The sequence below is a fragment of the Pteropus medius genome, unplaced genomic scaffold (genome assembly GCF_902729225.1).
Source record: "Pteropus medius unplaced genomic scaffold, Ma_sr-lr_union100, whole genome shotgun sequence".
Classification (NCBI taxonomy): domain Eukaryota; kingdom Metazoa; phylum Chordata; class Mammalia; order Chiroptera; family Pteropodidae; genus Pteropus; species Pteropus medius.
The window spans coordinates 34,255,559-34,269,270 of record NW_024340696.1 but is presented as its reverse complement, the minus strand read 5'-3'; the positions used below and the strand labels follow the sequence as shown (position 1 = coordinate 34,269,270).

The window sequence follows — 13,712 nt, the reverse complement described above, 5'->3', positions numbered from 1 at the left end:
TGGTCCCACCAGTCAGCGTGTGGCTTCCTAGAACAATGCTTGCCACCAAGAACGGATGAAAAAGTCTCCCGGGTGATTCTGATTCCAAGAGCGGGGTCTGGAGGGCTGTTCTTAGCCACCTGGGATCAGTGGTCCCTAGTGTGCACTTCATCTGTGCAAGCTGGCCTGGTGACTCTCCCCAGTATTTTCTGTTTCTCACCCCTTCAGGGAGGCGCACTGCTGGGAGGTGTGAATGCACTGCACACTTCCTTTCCTGAAAACCCTCTGGAGCAGTACCAGAGGCAGTGTGAACTTATTCTAGAAAAGCTGGAGCTGCACAACCTCTTGAGTGAAGAGCTAAGAAGACTTGAAAGGTGAGAAAAGAAAACCAGTAAAGACCTATAATGAAAAATTCTTGTTTGGCATTTAGTGAAACAAAGGAAGTATAAATTAAATGGAAAATCTGTCAGTATTACCTATAGGGGATTGTTTCATTTATCTATTGCTATATAGTCAACTACCCCCAAACTCAGTGGCTTAAGAAAAGAAACACCGTCACCATTTTAGTGCTTACTCTTCTGGGAGTCAGAAATTCAGGAGGGCTCAATGGGGATGGCTTATCTCCACCCCATATAGCGTCAACTGGGGTTATTCATACACCTGCATTTAACTGGGGGGTCAGCTGGGATTGGCACATCCAAGATGGCTTCTGTCACATATGTGGTGCCTTCACTGGACTGGCTGGGCCCTCACTACTGTAGGGTAGTCAGAATTCTGACATGGTAGCTTAGGATCAAATAGAGCAAAAGTAGAAGCTACTAGGCATCTTATGAGCTGGGCTGGGACTGGTGCAGCATCACTTTCTATAGATCATCATCATATTCTGTAGGTCAGAACAAGTCACAAGGTCAGCCCACATGCATGGTGAATGGAAATAGACAGTACCTCTTGATGAGAAGAGTGGCATAGACATACAGAAATGAGGAAATTTCTTAATGGCTGCCATCTTTGGAGACCATTTTCCATAGCTTGTTTCCTTGGCTTGCTGGTTTGGTGAACTCATGGAGACTACTGACTTGTTCTTTGCCCTACTTAGTAAGATTTATAACCCTGGGTCATAATTACATGGGAAGCATTAGGCAGGCTACCCACACTTTATACCCAAGATTCACAGTTATTGTGGAATCAAGACCCTTTGGTAAATGGGCTTTATCATGTTTGCTACCACTTCTTCCTCTTCTCTTTCTTTGGCTCAATATAAGAAGTAGAGCAATGCCATTCAAAGAGGCTGCTGGGACTGCTGTTCAGAAAGAGGAAGTTAGACTCTGAAAGAGCTATCTATCCCAGGCCAGACCCAGACACAGAATATTTTAAGAACTTGGCTGTATCATTTTTCCTCACCAGGAGAAGACATGTGCAAGGGAATTTACACAAAGAATCTTAGTGTTCATTAATATTTTAATTTTATTCTTATTGTTTTTAAAGCTTTCCTCCAATCATAATAAATATTTAGTCATTAGTCTTCCCATAACCCTGGTGAGAGAAAATCACAGGTAGAAAACTGAGGCCCAGAATGGTTGAGGCCAGCCTAAGCTAGTATGTGGAAAAAGCCACATACTAAGTAGAGATAACCAGTGCTGACTTACATCTGGGAAAGGCCCCCCTACTTCATTAGTGGTGCCTGTGACCCTCCCTTAAGCATCATGATTTTCCTTCACTACATGCCCAAATTCACAACTTTAAAAAATTAACATAAGTCTACAGCCATGCCTCCCTGAACGTGCCCGATCTCGTCTGATCTCGGAAGCTAAGCAGGATTGGGCCTGGTTAGTACTTGGATGGGAGACCACCTAGGAAGACCAGGTGCTATAGGTGTTTTAGAAAAATTAACATATTTAATAGACTAAAAATATCACCAGTGAGAATGATGTCTTTTATGTTAAAGAGGAAGATCCATTTTTCATCCTACAGGGTAACGACTCAGGAATAAGAAAAGCAGTGTTTCAAAACTCATCTTTCTAATGACTTGTTAAAATGTGGACATATGGGAAGGAATCTGTCACGTGTATTGCCTGGAGAATTTTTGCCTGAACTTTATTGTTTGCGTGTTCCCTAAATACATGATCTTCTAAAAAGCTAGACTTTGAGTGAAACAGGAATGAGGAATTTGTCAAGTGTATCTATTTGAGTATCTTCATGATCAGTTGAGTGGCTTAATAATTGGCCTGAACCTGGTTATTGGTGTTGATCCCGAAGCTGTGAATTGGTTAATGACGTATATATGACAGTGGGGCAGCTGCAGAAAGACATGTAGAGCCCACATTGAGATTGTTGACTGTATTAAGTAAAACCTTGAGAATTCCTTTCCTGGCTTTTCTCTCCTTTTCACTCACTCCCTTCATCCAGCAGCATTCTCTTTCTAATTTACAAAACCTCAGCACAGCCTTCCTGGGAAAGCATGGGGCTGTCTTTGTCCTGCTAACACCCAGATGCCAGTCTGCAGTAAATTTGCACTTTGTACAAAATCAACCCTCTTTGCTTTTGGTCTCCTGGTTTTTTAATGATCCAGAGCATGGTGTTAAGATCAAAGCTATTCCTTCGGTTCTTTTATGATTTGATATAGTAGATCCTTTCCAGGCCTGCCCTGGGCTTGGCTTTGCTTTTAGAGAGGCTGCTCATTTTGACTTACCAGAAACTAATCATTTTGACTACCAAAAACATGCTGGTTTCAGGAATTGTGAGGCTCAGAATCAGTGTTATGTGATAGAAGAAACAGTAATTGGACTTAGCAAATTCAAAATGACTCTACTGGAAGGAAAAAAAAGTAGATGATATAAAAGATGGGATTCTGCCTTAAAATGTTCTTTTCTTCTGATTTTTCTTTATAATATGGGGCCCTGTTTGGCATTGATGTCATAGCAACAAAATCAGGTGCCCCACAAATGAAAGTGAGTTACTGCTGAAACACAACCTAAAGCTAATCTTATCAAATGAGAAAACCCCAAGTAGCATATGGGTTTTTATCCCCTTAGGAAAGAGTTCTCTATGTCTTAAGGAGATCACAAATCAATAATAAAACTATTTGTCTTTTTATCACATTTTTCTTCTAGAAAATGGTGTTTAGTGCAGCCTGCCTCAAATGGTACCCATTCTGCCCACTTCAAATCAGAGTGCAAAGATGCTGCTGTCTTTTGGAAGCTGTAGTAAAACTGCAAACATTTTATGTAGGGGAGAATTTAATTCCTAAAGTCAGAATTAGACCAAAATAGTAGGGCTAAATTATTCTAGCCCTGAAAATTCCCTATCTTTTAGGACATTGTTATGGAGCTCTAACAATTATGAGTATCCTTGACTTCAGTTTGATGCTGAAAGTATACTAGACAGTAGTAATTGTGAAAGCTATAATTGTTTTGTTGGTTGGTTGTGACTACAGTGAACATGGATTTGCTGTGTTGATGTTTCTAAATTTACCATGTGCCATGCGTGACTATAACCCAGTATTTATACAATAAAATTTTTGTTCCTCATTGTAAGAGGTAATACATGTTCTTTATAGAGTATTTTGAAAAGTAATAGTAATGAATTAATAAGAAAATAAAAATCACATATAATCTTATTTCCCAGAGAAATCTACTATTAATATTTTAATGTATTTTATATATTTCAATTTAAAATTCATTTAAATTTAATGTATTTTTTCCCATTCTTTTTCTATGATTACACATATTTTTAGAATAATTTATTCTTCTGCTTTTTGGTGTAATGCCTCTTCAGATTTAGTACATGGAAGCAAGGTCATGTTGCCCTTTATGCTGAAAAGGCATTTCTAGGTTGTTAGGAAGGGCTTTCTAAAGGACTTCCTTTTGAGAAACTGCAATCTCTGTTAGAAATTGGTCCTCTGGCATTATTCAGTTTCCTAATATGCCCAAGATTTAAAATGGATGTCACTGATCAGATCCCTCATTCAGGGAGGGTCAGTAGGTTTTTGTTTTTGTTTTTTAACTGTTTTTTTTTTTCTTTTAAATTTTTATTTTCCAATTAGAGTTGACATTCAATATAATCTTCTTTAGTTTCAGGTGTACGGCAGAGTGGTTAGACATTTATATTTCCTTAGTTTCAGGTGTACGGCAGAGTGGTTAGACATTTATATAATTTATGAGGCGATCACCCTGATAATACTCAACTGGCACTAAACATAGTTATTACTGTATTATTGACTATATTCCCTATGCTGTACTTTACATCTCCATGACTGTTTTGAAACTACTAATTTGTACTTCTTAATCCCTTCACCTTTTTCACCCCTCCTCCTAACTCCCCTCCCATCTAGCTACCATCAGTTTGTTCTCCGTATCTATGAGTCTGTTTTCGTATCGTTCGTTTGTTTATTTTGTTCCTTAGATTCCATATATAAGTGAAATCATATGGTATTTGTCTTTCTCTATGTGACTTATTTCACTTACCATAATACCCTTTAGGTCTATCCATGTTATTGCAAATAGTAAGATTTCATTTTTACCATTTGCAATAACATGGATAGACCTAAAGGGTATTATGGTAAGTGAAATAAGTCACATAGAGACTTATCCATGGCTGCGTGATATTCCCTTGTATATATGTGCATCTTTTTTATCTAATCGCCTATTGATAGGCGCTTAGGTCGCTTCCATATCTTGGCTATTTTAAATAGTACTGTAGTGAACGTAGGGGTGAATTATTGTTTTGGTTTTCTTTGGATAAATACTCAGAAGTGGAATTGCTAGATCATAAGAGTCAGTAGGTTTTGACTCTGTATCAACTTGGTGGAGAGTAGCTGCCCAGAATACATTTTGACATGGCTGGGCTTTACAGGAAAGATGTCACAGTTGCATGGGGAGGTCTGCCATGAATATGAATGCTAGAGAGGTTTGTGGGAGCCATGGGTACAGAGTGATCATGGTCTCTTTACTCTTGAGGAAGATGATTTTGTAGATGCCCTAAATTTAGTACCTCTTTTAGGTAAAGAGATGTGAGAAGTCATAATTTCTAGTCTTACACTTTGATTCTGATCTGGAAACTAGCTGTTACGCAAGTAGAACTACTTTCTTGATCAGCAATAAGCTTCTGTATAAATAGCTGCAACTTTGTCTTGCACTTGCGCATGTAATACAAGAGATAAGAGTGAGCATTTTACATTGATTTTTAAACAATCTTAAATGAATTAAATGAACTTTCAGAGAGAACTAGAACTGCAGACAAACTCGCTACTTTGTTTTCTCTATTTTACTACAGTTTCAGACTGAATTAGAATGATTATTGGAGCACTTAAATTCTGTTATGATGAAAAAGGATCATTTTTTCTGCTATTCTAAGACACTGTATTTGGTATTAACTTGAAATTATGTTGGACTTAACCCTTTAAATGACATCTCAGACACTAAAGAAATGAGAAGATTAAAGCAAATTCTCTTCCCTTCAGTATATGTTTTCTTTCTTTACTTCTGCTACAGGTTACAGAATCAGAGTGTGTACCAATCCCAACCACAGGCGGTGGAGGCAGAGACTACTCCCGGACCCTCGAGAAATGATCTCGGGGAAGAATCCCAGTTCAGAACATCAACACAGCAGGAAATGAACTGTAGCATGCGTACCCCCTCTCCTGGAGGCAGTCCCAAGGGGAGCTCACTCCTCCATCCCCCACCCCATCTGGAGCCTAATAGGTCAACAAGTAGGAAACATTCAGGAGAGCACAAAGATAGCAGAGATGACAGTTTGGATTGGTTTGATTCCATGGCAACTCATCAGGTTGAACCTAACAACACTGTTCCTGTGTCTCCTGGTCCTAAAACAACTGGGGGAAAAATAGCTTTGAAAACCTCCAACAGCAGATCTCAGGGCAAAGAAAAGAGTGAGCTAGGCCAAAAGAGCAAATTGGAAACTGGACAGCTTCCAACACCAGGAGAAACAGAAGCTCCATTAAGGCCAGACAGTGTTGAGGGTAAAAAGGAAAAAAAGGCAGCAGCAGTAACTGCTGATGAACCAGATTCAGTTCTGACTCATCATGTCCCCAGGAAACTGCACAGGCTGCGCAAGGAGAAGGCCCGGGAGATATGTGGAAATCCCTCCAGGGCACCTTCCCAGCCCACAAGCCTTTCTCGTCCTCCATCCATCCCTGTACACAGCTCAGAAAGAACCTTGGACACTCTCAAAAGAAAGAGACAGCAGTCCCTTGCTCAGGCAGAAGAGCCTGAACTTGAAAGGACCGAGAGTCCAGATCTCCCTGTGGCCAAACTGGCAAAATTTACTTTCAAACATAAGGCAAAACTGATCCGCTCCCCTGAAGACCACAGCCATATGTCTCCTGACACAACTAAAATAGCAGTTCAGAGTCCTAAAATTTCCCAGCATGGAACTAGAAATGCAGCTCTTCCTGTGAAGAGTCCAGAAAAGTTGGCCTCTGCCTCAGGAAACGGAAGCTCAGATCAGCTGCAGGGGAAGGCAAAGGAGGTGTCACAGCAGCCACCAAAGGAAGATGGATCAAGAGAGAAGAGGGAACATGCCCCTGAAAAGGTAGTTATTCAGCCTGAATTTGAGTTTCAGAGTGAGACTGGGCGTTTACGTCTTCCTTGTGAAAGAGACAAAAAGGAAGAGCTTTCCTGCAATAATAAAAGCAGCAGGGTTCATGCTTGCACATTAGCCAAATTGGCCAACTTCTCCTTCACTTCCTCTGACTCCAAATCAGAAGCCCCTCTTCCTTCTGAAAGTAAGAACTGGAGTGAGAGAGGCCCAAGCCCTCCTCCCACGACCACAGCTACAATGATTGGCAGGGAAAGGAAATCTTTTCAGTTGGCGGGGTCCACTGAACCATTCATTCTTTCTAAAAAATCTCTCTTTACCTTACCTGAACTAGAAGACGAAGCATTGGATTTTGATTGGGACGAAGAAATGAAAAAAAAGCCATAATCATGGAAAGCTTTCCGGTCAAACTTTACCCTCCCTGACTCAACACAGCACCTTCAGGGTACCAACATGGTGTTTACATATGTACAGAATTGTGGGCCATGTGGAGCCTTACTCTGAATACCAGCTCCCTCATCAGGTTTTATAATTTCAGTTTTATCTTCATGACTCGAAAACTTATTTAATCAGTGTAGGTTAGTGATAGCAGCATTTGAATCAGATGAATTGACATTGTGCATAATTTTGCAGACGGAGTACTTGTATTCCCAAAGATGTTTCTGTTTTGTTTTTAAGGAGTGGGTCTTCCCGGTAACCCCTCTTTCATTCACTCAGGAACAGTTGCTAGGAAGGAAGTGCTATAAAGCTAACAAGTTTGATGAACTCTTCTATATGTTCCTTTTTGTTTTCTTTTCCCCACATGGTGTTCTGAGTGTGGTGAATATTTATTATGATTTGACAAAAATCATGATTTTTCTAGTATTTTTATGTTTATTACATGTCAGATTAAATGTGAGTAATGTTTTTCTTTCTTTGAGAAGCATCCTCACAATTCCATGGTATTCCTAAAGATCTGGCAATTGGTCAAATAGTCTCTTTCTGAAGTATTGACCTTTTGAGTTTTCCTTCCTTTCTTGAGCCAACATTTTGTGCTTCAGATTCTTTTGATCTTTTGAGAACTTTTCTTCAACACAACTTAAGTCCTGTGGTTGGAAGGAGAGTGTGCAGTAGTCTCAATGATATTTCATGACATCACCATAGTGGTTAATATGGAAATTTAATTCCTGCTAAATGTAATTCCTTGGTCTGTCTTTAAAACCAAGCAAATGACTGTTTGGTACAAATAGATAACTCAAGCTTTGTCTTAAGTCCTTTTAAAATATGTCTTCTTTTGGATTCTAGCAGGTGCTGTTAGGAATCCATAATTACAAGATTTCTCTTGTGAGGTATGAATTTATAAAAAAAAAAAATAATAATAGATTCATTGCCTGAGTGACTTTTAGGCATGAAAAATACTCAAAACTATATGTACTTTGCTTAATGATCACTTCATTAAATTTATACAGAAAAAAAATTAGGAACCCCAATTTTTCTTGAGCATTTAAACATTAATTCCAAAATCAACTAATTAAATTTTCTAGAAAATTTAAACTAAGAGTACAAATTTAGTATAGATGAGTCTTTTAAAAATCTTTAAAGACCTTAAACAGCTGACAAAGGACATACATAGTGGTGATTATAAAATTTATTATTGCACATTCATTTAAGCCTATTCTTAAACATCAAGACTGGTTTAGTAATTTCTTCGTTAATTCTGTACTTAATAACTTCCCAGCGTAATATGATTATGTAATATATCATACTATGTATATCATATGTTAATGTAATATATAAAAATTAAACTTGTATCACAGCCTACTTTGGTGTAACAACTACCTTGCTTTGCTTGTATTCAATGCGCAAAGTCTCACAACTTGTTCCACAGGAAATCCTTTTATGTTGACCTTTCATGACTCTGACATTTCTGAAAGCATCCATGCTATCTGAAAACAACAGCATGTTCCTGACCCATTTTGATTTTTTTTCTTGTCTCATATCATAGAATCAGCTATCCCGAAGGCACTCCATTTCCTTTAGAGGCCAAACTCGGGGGTCTCAGGAATGCACAGAGGAGTCAGCAGTGGGCAAAAGTACTATCACGGCTGTTGGGTCCCTTGTCATAGTTCCAGAGCTGAAAATACTTAATGTTCTGAAGTCACATTATTTTATCCTGCTGTGTCCTACTTTTCTTATAGAAATGTGATTTTACAACAACTGAGACTTTCTGTTACGTGGTATTACGTGTGTACCCAAGGAGCACATAAGTGTCTCAGGGAAATATGTACAGTCTCAAAAATCATGTATCTGGACAGTAAAGGAATGTGTAAAAATAGCCTTTAATTCTGAATCAACATGTCAGAATATTTTTATTTTAGGCCACTGGACTCTTTGTAAACATTTTAATAATATAAAATTTTTTAAACACAATAAAAGCTATATGTGATTTCTTTGTGAGAGGCCCAAATTAGATATTTAATTCTATTGTAACTGTATAAAGAATTGAGTTTTCTGACACTAAAAGATACACTCTTCTGTGTTTATGTGGTATTCTAAAATTTATAATAGAGATTTTATTGTAATTTTTAGTGTTTCTTAGAAATACAAAATAAGCGTATTATTCTGATATCTTTAACTCTTTGGCTGAATTTAACCAAACTTTAAACTTTTCCAGAAAGTATACCAAAACTTTAGTAATAGAGATCTTTTCTTGGTTGACAAATTTTAATTCTAGCAAATCTACATATTCTTTATATGTATATTGTATTTGATTTCTATGCCTTCCTAAGTGCTAAATCTGCCTAGCTGGTGGTATTATTACTGGAATACCAACTCTAGCGAAAATCTCAGCTCAACCACAAGGAGGATCCCTAAAGCTCACTTTTAGCCAATGCAAAAGTGATATTTGGGAGTTCAGAGCAACCTACCCTGAAAGTCTAGGTCATTAGGCACTACGCCGAATCAGGTTCATCTTTCAGATGCAGCTTATCAGACAACTTAATTTCAAATTTAACAAACTCACATTGTGGAACGCCTGACTAGTGCATATTCCTCCGAATTCAGACTGACATCTTCCATATTTTTTTTTAATTAATTTTTTTGATGGTGACATTGGTTAACGAAATCCAGTAAGTTTCAGCTGTACATTTTAACAGTAAGGCATATATATATTTACACTGTGTGTTCATCTCCCATAGTTAGATTTCTTTCTGTCACCACATATTTGACCCCCTTTACCCGTCTATCTTCCCCATCCTCCTACCCACTACCTTATTTTTAACATGCAAGAAAGATAAAAGAAGGCTCCTGGCTCACATTAATACTCATTCCAATAGGGGTTTTGCTATCTGTGTCCCATCTCACAGGTGACATAGGCCCCTATGCTTAAGGGGAGCCATTATCCACACACATTCCCTTCACTGTCACTCAGAGGACATACACAGGAAGCTGCGCCAACTGTCTCCTATGACTAACTCTTCCGTTCTTACAACAGGTCCACTGTCTCCCCTCTTAAAGGCTTCAAAATGCATCTAAGGGTAATATTTGTAAACGTGAACTCAACAGAAATATTACGTTAGGCTTAACTAAATTATTGATTTTATCTATGTAAACTCTCCAGTTCAAGATGTCATCCAAGAAGAGAAATAGAATCTACACGCTGGACCTGATCTCACCAAATAGTAGTGTGTGTTATTTATCTTGTGAGCACAGATGTTTTTTTAGGCCACTGTTCTTTATATTTTGTTGGCACCTTAAACTTTGGCTGAGTTGAACCACCAGAAAGCAAGTATTTTTATCAGCTGCATTTTTATGTGGAGACAAACTTGGTTTAATTTAGGACTTTCATAATAAATCAAGCCAGTGTTGAAATAGGTCACTTAATATTTCCGATCTAACTTTTTCAGTGCCTACTCATACGTAAAGGAAATCAGGTGATTTGGGTTCTAGAACTGAATGATCACTAGCCAGCAGTGTGACCGCGCTGTCTTTAATGTTCTCATCCCTAAAAGCAGAGGAGTAAGTGTTTCTGATTCAGGTATTCTTCAGTTACAAAAAAGGAAAACCTCAGTGGCTAGCTGAAATAAAAGTGGATTTGCTCTAAGAATACAGCAGGGAGTCTCATTCAGGGCAGGAAACAAAGTCTAACCAGGCTACATCGCCCTAGAACTGGAAAGCTCTCAGCCTCTCCTAGGTCCTCAAGGGTTCTTGTCCCTGCTTTGCTTGGTGAGTGCTCTCCCATTTACTGCCCCTCTCCATGGTCCTGTTTTCTGTGTCAAGGCTTCTCAGCTAAGTACCTTGTGGCTTTTGATCTGCTTTGGGGCTTGGCTCTAACTGTTCCTTAGTCTGACCCTTCCAGATGATGCACCTACTTTCATCTTACTGATTCAGGCTCTGTGTTCAAGAGGAATTGGGGGTGAGGGGGCCAGTAGCCACCTGGTACAAACAGCAGCCAGAGCCTCCAAGAGTGTGGGATGGGAGGCAGTGATTGGCCATTCTACCACATTTCTGTCTTCACAGGGTTTGGAGTTATAAGTTCTATAATTCTACAACCTTTATTGTTTCTATTAATTAATGAGTTGAGAGAGCATGCCTCTAAAGGTAGCTGGATCATCTTTCCCAAGGCAGCCATGTAAATTCCTAACCTGACAGCACACAGCTGTTTTTCAGTGATTGCAAGCCACTTTCGGCAGTGTTGAAAGTGCAGCCTGTATTACAGGCCACAGAGGAAGCTCTTTACTGTGTCACTGGTTTTCAAGCTTCCATTTTCTGGTGAATAAATTACTCATAACTACATCATATCTTTTAGAATGAGTCCCAAACCCCCAGGCCACGTTTGGGGGCCACTGTTTTAGAAATACTTAGGTGAAAGTCAAAATAGATGAGAGCATGTGAAGGAGATTACTGTGAAATATACTTTAGCAATAATCTCTGTAGTTTAGACACATGTTAACATTTTCCAGCTCTTCAACTTTGTAACTGCCAACAAAGCCGGGGACTAGATCCACCATGAGGAAAGGCAAATATGTAAGTGTTATAGGCCTACCTTTATCCTTTTAGAATTACAGATAACCCAGAATAGTTTCAAATTGAGGATTCATGTAATATTGATTTTTAATCTTATTGCAGTTGGGAGATTAAACTGCTTTTTAAAAAGGGGAACTCAAAGCTGCTTGAGAGATCTTCCATAACAATAACCTTTGATTTGCTGTCCTTGAGGGGACTCAGTGTGAATAGGGAATGACACTGTTATTTTTTTGCCTGGGGCACAGAAATCCCTGCAGACTCCTTTGTTCATAGACCTTGCCCCTAGGAACTACTAAAGGTCAAAGTAAATAAAGAATTTTCATAACATGACCCATCCTTGAATGAGAAGGTACCTGCCAGACACCGCCTAGTTGTTTTTCTTCCCAATGTCATATGTTCATGAAGCTTACAAAAGCAATGAAATTTTAATTCCATTATTAGACATGTAGATATAATACTTTTCTGCAAAAAATGCTAAAACGAGTCTCAAAGTTCCTCAGAAACTTTTTTAATACTTAGTTTTCAAAACATACTTAATATATGACATTTGATTTTCACAACAGCCACTAATATTCATAATTTAGGTGATGCCCCATTTTACAAATGAGGAAAAAGCTTAAAAGTGATTTTTTAAAAAATGTCTTTACCATACCTTATTTGAAATAAGATTAGGTTCTGAAATATATACTTCCCAATTCCTTCCCTCACTTTTTATTGCTCCATTAAAAATTATATCTATTGATAAGGGGTAAAAGTTATCTGTTTAGATTACTTAGTATGTGGTATGTACTAGTTATTCTTTAAGCATTTTTCAATACTTAGATGAATGTATTAATTCACTCAATCCTCCCAATAAGCTAAAGTGTAGGTAGTATTATATCATTTTACAAATTAGGTAACTGTGGCTTAGAGATAGATCAAAATAACTTGACCAAAATTTCATTACTGATTTCAACCTACCTAAAGAGGTAAACTGAGGCAAGCTCGTTACAAGAAATAGAGTTTATTCAGGAATGGCAGAGGAATTGCAATTCATGAAAGGATACAAGCTACAGCCAAGTCCATTGGGGGTTTGCGAGCAGAGTGCTATATTTATGGGCAAGGAGTTCAAAAAGCGGGGAGTCCAGCCAGAGTCCACGCAGTAAGTTCATTGACTTGAGGATGGGGAGAAATTCTTGGCAGATGTTCCTTGGTCAGGATATAAGTCTCAGTTTTCTGTAAATCAGGCATTTATGGGAAATCAGTCTCAGTTCTTAAGTCCCAGTCTTCTGAGGACACAGGAGTGAGATTCTTTATTTCAATCCTTTGGTTCCGTTTTACATTGAAATCCTTTTAGTGATATAATACCTACATTAATTCATAAAAGGAGAGAAAAGTATTACCCGCAAGAAAAGTATTACCTGCAGGAAACCCCCCACTTTGCCAGTCTCTTAGTCCACTTCCCACCATACATTCATCTTTTCCAGGACATGCTCCACATGTCCTGGCTTCTCTTTATTATCATCGATGGACTGTCCATACTTCTAGCTGAAGAAAAACCTTCAGCCTAGATCCCAATCCCTCTTGCCTACTCCAGGACGTGTCTCCAGCAATTCTCCCCTCACTCCTGCTTCATCACTTTTCCTGTCTACTATATCATTTCCACCAACATAGAAATATCCTGATATTTCTCCCATCTTATAAACAACAAAAATGTCTCTCTCGACCCTACTTCCCTCTCTATGCCTCTGTTCCCCCTTTTAGCAAAACCCTTTTTAAAGAGTTATCTATCCCCCATCTCTAATTCTTGTCTCCTCTTCTTACACACTCCAGTTAAGTTTTTGCCCCACCACGTGTCTAAGCTTTCTCATCAAAGTCACCAGTGATCTTCCATGCTCATTCTTAGTCTTTATCTTACTTAATTTGACACAGTTGATTACTCGCCCCTCCATGAAATCCTTTGTCACTGGGACACCAGGACATTGCACGCCTCTGGTTTTCCTTAATAACCTCTCCAACCTCCTCAGTTTTTCTGCTCCTCACCTTGTTGTAACTCTTATCCTAGATCTTTAATGTTTGAGTGACTGAGGGTTCTTTTCTATCCTCAGCCCCCGCTCCCTGTTATTGAATTTAGGGTTCTTAAAATCTATTCGCTGTTGATTGCTTTCTTGAATTCCAGACTCCTATACCCAACT

General features: G+C 38.6%; 1 protein-coding gene and 1 non-coding gene across 9 annotated transcripts in view; both read left to right on the top strand.

Moving 5' to 3' along the window:
- MCM9 (minichromosome maintenance 9 homologous recombination repair factor) overlaps positions 1 to 8,351 on the top strand; it is a 63,620-nt gene extending 55,269 nt beyond the window's left edge. For 6 of the 8 annotated variants that reach the window (XM_039871265.1, XM_039871275.1, XM_039871283.1 and 3 more), the window contains 2 exons: positions 208 to 353; positions 5,469 to 8,351. In XM_039871265.1, the coding sequence (XP_039727199.1) occupies positions 208 to 353; positions 5,469 to 6,921 (1,599 nt within the window). In that variant the 3' untranslated portion in view covers positions 6,922 to 8,351. Of the gene's footprint in view, positions 1 to 182; positions 354 to 5,468 lie in introns of all 8 variants that reach the window. The other 2 variants (XR_005654680.1, XR_005654681.1) reach the window with 1 other exon arrangement.
- On the top strand, positions 1,736 to 1,854 carry LOC120610220 (5S ribosomal RNA). The gene has a single exon (XR_005654889.1). It is a non-coding gene; the product is annotated as a 5S ribosomal RNA (ribosomal RNA).
- Positions 8,352 to 13,712: the final 5,361 nt, after the last annotated feature.